Genomic DNA, 9,889 nt, shown 5'->3' with positions numbered 1-9,889 from the left:
AGGGCGTTGTTTTGTGTTAGTTTTGTTTTTGAGTTTCGCGCAAAGCTACACGAGGGCTATCTGAGCTAGCCGTCCCTAATTTAGCAGTGTAAGACTAGAGGGAAGGCAACTAGTCATCACCACCCACCGCCAACTCTTGGGCTACTCTTTTACCAACGAATAGTGGGATTGACTGTCACATTATAACGCCCCCCACGGCTGAAAGGGCAAACATGTTTGGTGTGACGGGGATTCGAACCCGCGACCCTCAGATTGCGAGTCGAGTGCCCTAACCACCTTTTTTGTTAGTAAGCCCATTCAAGCAAAGTATCCAATGGTTTATTTAAGGTTTAATCCGATGTGTTAGAGACCTTGCCCACAAATAATAATACTTCTGATTCCTAGTTGATTTTAACAAGATTCTAACAAAAAAAAAAAACTGTATTATCGGGTTTCGATACTCGTGGTGGGCACAGTACAGATAGCCCATTGCGTAACTTTGTGCTTTGAAATAAACAGTGTAGAGGGACGACGTTTCGAAGGTCTTCCGCCTTTCGTCGTCCTCTACACTTGTGTTTCTACAACAGGCAGTTGTCGTCCATTCATCTAAATTTCACCGTGAATGCTCTGCCTAAACAATCTATCAAAGAATGCTTAAACATTCATCGCCAACATAACTGTCTTCCTGATTATGATAAAATTTGAAATTATGACGTAAATCGAATGAGATATGAGAATAATGCTGAGGTTTTTTTTTTTTTTTAAAGATAACTAAGTTTGTTTTTCCTTACCTTGAGACATTATTCAGTGTTTTAGTTGTGGTTTAGTTTCGAGTATATCAAGAAAATATTGCTTTTGTAATCTGTATCTTTTTCGGCTCGTTCTAACTTTGTAACACGGCACTGTTTTCTTTTGACGGAGACTAGAAGACGGTCTCGACGGCGAGGACCATAGCCAACAACGCCGAAAGAAACCGCGCCGTAACCGGACGACGTTCACGGCTCAACAGTTAAGTGCCTTGGAAAGGGTGTTTGAGAAAACTCACTATCCGGACGCCTTCGTCAGAGAAGAACTGGCAAAGAAAGTGAGTCTCAGCGAGGCACGAGTTCAGGTATGTCCATCAACAACAGTAATGAAATATTGTTATCATTTTTATCGGCGCTTTTCCTTATTTCCAACAGAGTGACAGCCAACAGAAAAAAAAGTAATCCATTTATTCAATTAATTGAGACCTCGCTGTCGAGATTTGTGTCTGAAAAGTGATAACAGTTTGTAATTATTTGAAATAAAATCCATACACCTGACTTGTTGAAACCTCTAGTATGTTATAGAGTACATTACATAGTTCTTGTGTATTATAAAGTACATTCCATACCTGTTGTGTGTTATAGAGTAATTCCATACCTGTTGTGTGTTACAGAATACATTCCATACCTGTTGTGTATTACAGAGTACATTCCATACCTGTTGTGTGTTACAGAGTACATTCACACCTGATGTATGTTATAGAGTACATTACATACTTGTTGTGTGTTATAGTAATTCCATACCTGTTGTGTGTTACAGAATACATTCCATACCTGTTGTGTATTACAGAGTACATTCCATACCTGTTGTGTATTACAGAGTACATTCCATATCTGTTGTGTGTTACAGAATACATTCCATACCTGTTGTGTATTACAACACACAACAGGTATGGAATGTACTCTATAGAGTACATTCCATACCTGTTGTGTGTTACAGAATACATTCCATACCTGTTGTGTGTTACAGAATACATTCCATACCTGTTGTGTATTACAGAGTACATTCCATACCTGTTGTATGTTATAGAGTACATTCCATACCTGTTGTGTGTTACAGAGTACATTCCATACCTGTTGTATGTTATAGAGTACATTCCATACCTGTTGTATGTTATAGAGTACATTCCATACCTGTTGTGTGTTACAGAGTACATTCCATACCTGTTGTATGTTATAGAGTACATTCCATACCTGTTGTGTGTTTTATAGTACATTCCATACCTGTTGTGTGTCACAGAGTACATTCCATACCTGTTGTGTGTTATAGAGTACATTCCATACCTGTTGTGTGTCACAGAGTACATTCCATACCTGTTGTGTGTCACAGAGTACATTCCATACCTGTTGTGTGTTATAGAGTACATTCCATACCTGTTGTGTGTCACAGAGTACATTCCATACCTGTTGTATGTTATAGAGTACATTCCACACCTGTAGTATGTTCAATGGACCGAACTCTTGCTCATTCGACTTTTTTTTTATTATTCCTGTAAACTCCCAGTGGAGCATAGGGCCGTAACAACACCTCACCAACGGAAAGTTGTTGTTGCAGTTACTTTTTACGGGGTGGAGTTGCTAGCCCCGCGCCCGATCCTCCTCCTTTCTCATCCTGGACTTGGGACCAGGCAAAGGCGGAGGTTGGCATGTTTGGTGTGACGGGGATTCGAACCCGCGACCCTTAGATTACGAGTCGAGCGCCCTAACCACCTGGCCATGTCGGGCCGCTCATTCGACTTACTGGCTTATAATTTCCAGAGTAATTCTTTTTTAACGCTCCCACCCCTTTAAAAATTGATTTAACATGAACTATTCTAGGCCTCAGGCACCTACCCACTCTTTTTATTGGCTTATCAAACATGAAAATGAGAAACTCGCGCGTCTGAACTTTGACCTCCTTTAAACCCATGAGAAAAACATGCCTGGTCCTTGTGCTTTGTTTATTTTCAATCTTTCAGTCTTTCTAGGGATCAATATTATAAATGCAAGAAATCCTCAATTTCCACTTTTATAAGTTCTTGAAATAAACAAGAGGAAATTCTCAATAGCCGCGGCATTTGAAATGATTTTAGGCAGGATTAGAATAAATTAATATATGATACTTTTTTTTCCTTGTTATTAGCTATATTTTTGTGCGCCAGCAATACCTAGCGTGGGGCGCCCATATAACCGATTCAATTTTATTACTCATTAGGATCTCTATCAGTTTACCCTCAAATTGAAATTCCTTTATGCAGGATTAGAGTAAATTAATCTATGAAACCTTGGGCGTGATCGAATACATCAATCGAAAGGGTTTGATCTCCTGAGACCAAAACTGTAATTAGACCTCAAATCGGTCAAGAAATAACGAAGATATAAGCTAAAAGTTTGTACTTGAAAAAAAAAACTCAGAGCCGTTCTGTCGGCCGATATGTCGCAGCTAAAAATAGAGTGCACCCGCCGGTCAATAAAATGAATTTTTTATTATTATTGCTGCTTGTTTGTTTTGAATTTCGCGCAAAGCTACACGAGGGCTATCTGCGCTAGCCGTCCCTAATTTAGCAGTGTAAGACTAGAGGAAAGGCAGCTAGTCATCACCACCCACCGCCAACTCTTGGACTACTCTTTTACCAACGAATAGTGGGGTTGACCGTCACATTATAACGTCCTACGGCCGAACATGTTTGGTGTGACGGGGTTTCGAACCCGCGACCCTCAGAATGCGAGTCGAGCGCCCTCTAACCACTGGACATGCCTATTATTACTGCGAAAGTATGTTTTTTAAACGTAAAAATACAAAATTAATTAGAAGTTAAACATTTCATTTTGTCCTTCATTGAGGAACTACATCTGGTATTTTATTTTTTTTCATTCTTAGACTTTTTCACTGTAATAGAAGATCTAGTTTAAAGTTTTTATCATAGAGGGCATTTCAATGAACAAAATATATTAAGTTGTAACAGAAATTAAATATAATTGTATATAATAATATTATTACTTACAATGACGTTGTTGTCTTTAATACGCCCCATAGTCAGTATTGCATAATATTATTTAATTCAGGTACTTCTATAAAACCGTAAAAATTTCATTGGTTGTTTGGGTACTCTTCCGTTATATGATATATAGATTATATAATAATTATAATACATAAATTAAATAACAAATGTCCATGATAAATTTCTAAAAATATATTAATATTATTAATTGTATTCACACAGTCAAAATTTACCATTTGCGGCGGGTATAACGTTTTGTTTGTTTGTTTGTTTTTAATTATGCACAAAGCTACACAAGGGCTATCTGTGATCTGCCCACCACGGGTATCGAAACCCTGTTTCTAGCGTTGTAAGTCCGCAGACATACCGCTGTCCCACCGGTGGGGGAGGGGGAGGGGCGGGTATAACGGAACAATACCGTTGTTTGTTTTAAAGCACAGTCACATTAAGCTGCCTGCTGCGTCCACCGTGGGGAATCGAACCCTGGATTTTGGCGTTCTAAGTCCGTAAATTTATCGGAGGACAACCAGAAAGTAAATCACCTAAAATGTGTATAATTTGTTTGTTAAAAAAAAGTATTAATTTACAGAGTGTTTTCAATGATCTATCTGTACTTATTTTATAAGCCAGTAGTAATAAAATAATAACCATAAAAAAGTCAATTAGCAATCAATGGTTAAAACAAGTGAACATTTTATCAACTTTTTTTTTTTTAAATAGAGACCGTAATTTACACGTGACTGGCGCCATACAGAATTCACTAGGAACTGAAATTATCCCCTTAGAACCTCCTAGAAATTGCGTGCACGTATACATTATGCTCACTTATGTTCATCTGGAATTTGAACCAACGTCGTTGAGAAGCGGTACTTACATGTCGTCTTTCTTTACATTGAATCACTGATCAGTGACATTTTGTGTCTAAAAACGTTGGGTCTATTAATGTGTATGATCCTTTACAAAAACTTGCATTTTTTATTCATTTATAGTAAAGCTACTAAGACTATCTGCCACCGTTCCTACTTTTGCGTCTCCAGTGGCACGGCGGTATGTCTGCGGACTTACAACGCTAGAAACCGGGTTTCGATACCCGTGGTGGGCAGAGCACAGATAGCCCATTGTGTAGCTTTGTGCATAACTACAAACAAACAAAACTAGTTTTGAACTGTACTGACCAAGCGAAAGGAAGTCGGACAACAAATCCTTATCACCCACCATCCACGCTAAGGAACTAACTGTCTTTCTTATAACGCATCTACAGCTTAAGATGCAGGAAATATTTTGTAGTATCCCACGGATTCGAACACGGCTTGATAACTCCAAATTTTTCCCCAGCATTTTCGTGCCAGATGTTCTTATTAAACACTCTTGACAAATGAAATTGAACTATCCAGAACTGATAAAGGTGCAGGTCACATCGGGGGGGGGGAGAGAATGAGAAAAGGGAAAAAATATTTAGGTCCGTTAAATTACGTCCAAAGTTTGACTAACACTTGGTCAATGTGAAAATGTATCGGTAAAGGAAGACAAAAAAGGCTGTCAAAAATCTGATATATTTAACATGTATTTATCAACATTGGTTGACATTTAATAAATGCTTTTCCACCCTTTTTCTGTGCTTAAAAAAGACGTCGCGAAATTTTTAAAAATGCAAAATTATAACAAGTGTCTAAATTTAAGGCCCCTCCTCTGAGCTTGAGGCCCGGGCGAAGTGGCCTTCCCGCCCCCTATTTTATTGGCCCTAACAGCGAGTCATCGATACCACGAAAATGGTTCGTTAGATTTTTTTCTTCCGGTTTCCTGCAAACCTACATAAAATAAAGTTGTTGTTTTTATGTTAACTATTGATATAATTACAAATTCTGATATTTAAAAGTATATCCTTCTATTCCCTCTTAATAAGAACACAATCCTAAAAGGTTTCAGTGAGATAAAATACTGTGCATCTTAGAGTAACGTAATTTGGGAAGATGGATGTTTGTCTGTCCGTCGGGGTTGCAGTTTTCTCACGGTCAGCTCTACGTAGCTCTCTCCAAGGTACGGTCCCTAAGTGTGAAAAATATTGAAAATGTTGTTTACACTGAAGTTTTCCAATGTTAATTCGATAGTCCTTAGTTTTGCCAAATTTCGTCCCTAAGTGTGAAAATATTGAAAATGTTGTTTACAATGAAGTTTCCAATGTTAATTCGATAGTCCTTAGTTTTGCCAAATTTCGTTCCTAAGTGTGAAAATATTGAAAATGATGTTTACAATGAAGTTTTCCAATGTTAATTCGACAGTCCTTAGTTATTTAGTTCGATAGTCCTTTTCTGGGTGCGTGTTAATAACGTGTGTATGTGTTCTTAAAATGAAATAAAAAATACTTTTCATTACAGCAAAATCTTCAGATCAGAGTGTTGTTTACGTCGTGTTAGGTTAATAAAAATTACGTTACGTTTTTATATTTCACAGAAAATGGACCTGAAATAAGCATGTCTTGATTTTTAATTTCGAAATAATCTTACTGTCAAATTCAGTATTTCATTAAGTTCTGAGGATTCTGCCCACAAGTGGCACAGTGGTATGTCTGCGGACTTATACTGCTAGAAACCAGGTTTCGATACCCGTGATGGGCAAAGCAGAGATGGCCCTTTCTGTAGCTTTGTGCTTAATAACAACAACCTCCTGAGGATTCTGTTAACAAGTGCTAAAACAAAGAAGGTGGGGTGAGAACTCACATTGTCGGTGATGGTTTTTAGTTTTAAAAGAACTTTTAGAAAGAGGCCCTCTATTCGATTTTATGTGGTTAGAGAAGAATGTGAATTGAATGAAATACTAAAACTTTATATATATATTTTGTCCATTTTCCACACTCCCTACCAGTTCTTTTAATATCTCTTCAAACTACAAAGAGACCTTCAGGTTAGCTCCAACATTTACCACACAACATTTTGATCAGTGGTGACTTTTAGGTGAATTAGGGTTTGTTTGAATTGATGCACAAAGCTACACAATGGGCTATCTGGGCTCTGCCCACCACGGGTATCAAAACCCGGTTTCTAGCGTTGTAAGTCCGCAAAGATACCGCTGTGCCACTGGGGGGGGGGAGGTGAATTAGGAGCTTGGCTGAATAAAGATTCAATTTTACAGCACACGAAAAAAAATTATGTTTGTTATTAAGCACAAAGCTAAACAAAGGGCTATCCGTGCTCTGCCCACCACGGGTATCGAAACCTGGTTTCTAGCAGTATAAGTCCGCAGACATACCGCTGTGCCACTGGGGGAGGGCTAAAATGATGAAATATGAGTAATGCTAAGTTACTTTATTTTATGAAAAGTCATCTACTGTTTGTGTATTGTATGAACTCGAAACTGGAATCACTATTGTTTAACTTGACCTTTACAGGAAAGTCATATGCGGATCACGATATTTACCGTTTTTTAAAAACTTTCAAACTGTTCGACTATACTCGTATCACGTACACTTTTCCCTTATATTGTTGTTGTGCTGTATTTCGTTTTCGGTTACTGTCATTTAAAATCAGTTTGGTAACCTGTGACGTTCATAGACCCTTTATAAAGGCGTAAGCCGAAATGTCGGGTACAAGTAATTAAACATTTTTCTGAAGTTGTTTGTCGTCTTCATTAAATAAAAATAAAGATAAGGATATTGTTAATATTACACACGTTATCAAGTGGATTAAGTGTGTTACTTTTAAGGATGACAACGTCTGAAATAGATCCAGATGCAACAGCGATACCGGGTGACCCTCTCGTTCCGAGGTGAGCTATGTGAAATTAGCTATGGGAGCGAGAGTGATATTAATGAATGTTTTTTGTTATTGTTTTTCTCATTCACCGCTAATAGTGCATGCTTTCAAGAATAAATGTATATTTACAACTAAAAAAGTATATATATCGTAATATATCGGATTAGTATATATCGTAAAATTTCCAAGAGATAAAGTAAGAATTCGCTGGCCGTGGTCGCTAGGTGCTCGCGTTGCAAATCTCAGTCCAGCAAAGAATAACGGCGAAATATAGGTTATTATGAAAGACATTTTAAAGTGGACTTAAAATTTTTGATAATCAAACTTTACTAAGGAAAAGAGTACTTGTACCATTTTTCTGTTGCTGGTTAAACATTGGAGGTACTGAAATTTTTGAAATTTTCTGGAAAATTCCAAGTGGCCAAGATAGGCAAACAAACTAGTAAAGACTACAGTACTTTTGTTTATTCTTTTCCTTTTTATTTTGGCTACAACCCCCCCTTTGTTTGACCCATTTATTTTTAAATTATATTTATCTGTTTGTTAATCCATATTTTTTGTTTGAATTTTGCGCAAAGCTACACGAAGGATATCTGCGCTAGCCGCCCCTAATTTAGCAGTGAAGGCAGCTAGTCATTACCACCCACCGCCAACTCGTGGGCTACTCTTTTACTAACGAATAGTCACATTATAACGCCCCCCCCCCCCCACGGCTGAAAGGGCAAACATATCTTGTGGGACGGGAATTCGAGCATGTCTAGTGGAACGGGGATTCGAACCCGCGACCCTCAGCTTGCGACTCAAGCACTCTAACCACCTGGCCATACCGTGGCCAATTTTGGATTGATAGACTAGAGCGAAGGCAACTAGTCAACAGATCCCGCCGTCAATCTGGAAAACACCTCATGGGCACGTGAGTTAAACGCCAGATCAGAAACCGCGCCCTATGGCTCACATATACATCCATAATTTCGGACTATTGCCATAGGTAATATAGCCAGCCAGGAGCAACCGCCGCCACAAGGGTGTTGTACGGCATTTTGAACCGAAGAATGGGAATAACGCACTTACAGCCGAAAGTGCCCAGCGTATTCAGTAACATATCGCTTTGAACATTGGACTGCCGTTCCGCAGCCCAACGCGTTAACCTCTATAACACGTCGGGCCTTATTACATCGTTTTAATTATCTTTCTTTGCTCATACTTACTGGTAAGCTATAAAAGCAAAATATAACGAAAACTTTTAGAAATTAAAAACTTTTAAATATTTATTACTTCTTTAAAAATATATATATATATGGTCCTGGTGATTAGGACACTCGACTCGCAATTTGCAGGTCGCGCGATTGAAACCCGTCGTCGAATATGTTCGCCCTTTCAGTCGTGGAAGCGTTATAATGTAACGATCAATCTCACTATTCGTTATTAGAGCAGTCCACGAGTTGGCGGTGGGTAGTATTGACTAACTGCCTCCTCTGGAGTCTATATCTTCAAAATTATGGACGGCTTGTACAGATAGCCCTCGAATAGCTTTCCGCGAATTTAAAAAAAAAAGTAATGCAGTGATGTAATATGCAATAATAACTGTGTTTTTTTACTCATTTTGTTGTGTTGTTTCTCTCTCTCTCTCTCTTTTTAAATTGGAAAGAACTTACCTGACCCCAGTCAAATCATACAAAACTATATATTTAGGGTTGACGGAAAACCTTTCTGCACTCAACGTTGCGGAACCATAACTTTCAACAAATCAGATTAGATTTTGCGATACGATGAACAGTGGGCGACGGTTATACCGCGGGGACATATGCTCCCAGATTCTCGACAAAACTAAATGAGGCGTGTGTCACTTAGCCACTTAGGAGCAGAAGGTCATACAAATTTTGAGTTTTTATTAAACTAACGGCCGTGTGGGTAAGTAAGGAAACAAGAGCGCGACACTTTATTACCGAAACCGGAGACTGATCTCATCTGGATCCACCGTCTTCTAGTCAACAACATGTGTGTAACTTCTTCGTTTACCGCCAACCCTGTCTACAGCCGTTCTGGTCCCGCGACGAGGTGACAAGAACACCGCCTGGCAAGGCTTTGGCTTTACAAAAGATAACCCACAAAATCAATTTCTGCGCTGTTTCTTTCTCTGGTTGAAAACACAACTATGTCGTTTACTTTACCTCAGCGCCTTTCCAGAAGGAAACCTCGGATAAAAAAGAAAACATCGGCATCCAGAACGTAAAAGATCTAATATTTCTTGTGGTCTTAGAAGAATGAAAAGTCTGATTTATTGTTTTTTTTATTTTTGATTCGCTATTCAACGTTAGTTTAAGCTAACACTGCAATTTGATGAGGTTTTATTTAAAAGTGTATACAACAACAA

The 9,889-nt window shown here is 38.5% G+C and overlaps 1 protein-coding gene across 1 annotated transcript in view; it reads left to right on the top strand.

Moving 5' to 3' along the window:
- LOC111087246 (paired mesoderm homeobox protein 2-like) overlaps window positions 1-9,889 on the top strand; it is a 31,177-nt gene that overhangs the window by 13,647 nt on the left and 7,641 nt on the right. The window contains exon 2 of the mRNA XM_022393241.1: window positions 906-1,090. Coding sequence (XP_022248949.1) covers window positions 906-1,090 — 185 coding nt within the window. The remainder of the gene's footprint in view (window positions 1-905; window positions 1,091-9,889) is intronic.

Source organism: Limulus polyphemus, unplaced genomic scaffold, assembly GCF_000517525.1.
Source record: "Limulus polyphemus unplaced genomic scaffold, Limulus_polyphemus-2.1.2 Scaffold1922, whole genome shotgun sequence".
Classification (NCBI taxonomy): domain Eukaryota; kingdom Metazoa; phylum Arthropoda; class Merostomata; order Xiphosura; family Limulidae; genus Limulus; species Limulus polyphemus.
This window is presented reverse-complemented; position numbering and strand designations above follow the sequence as displayed.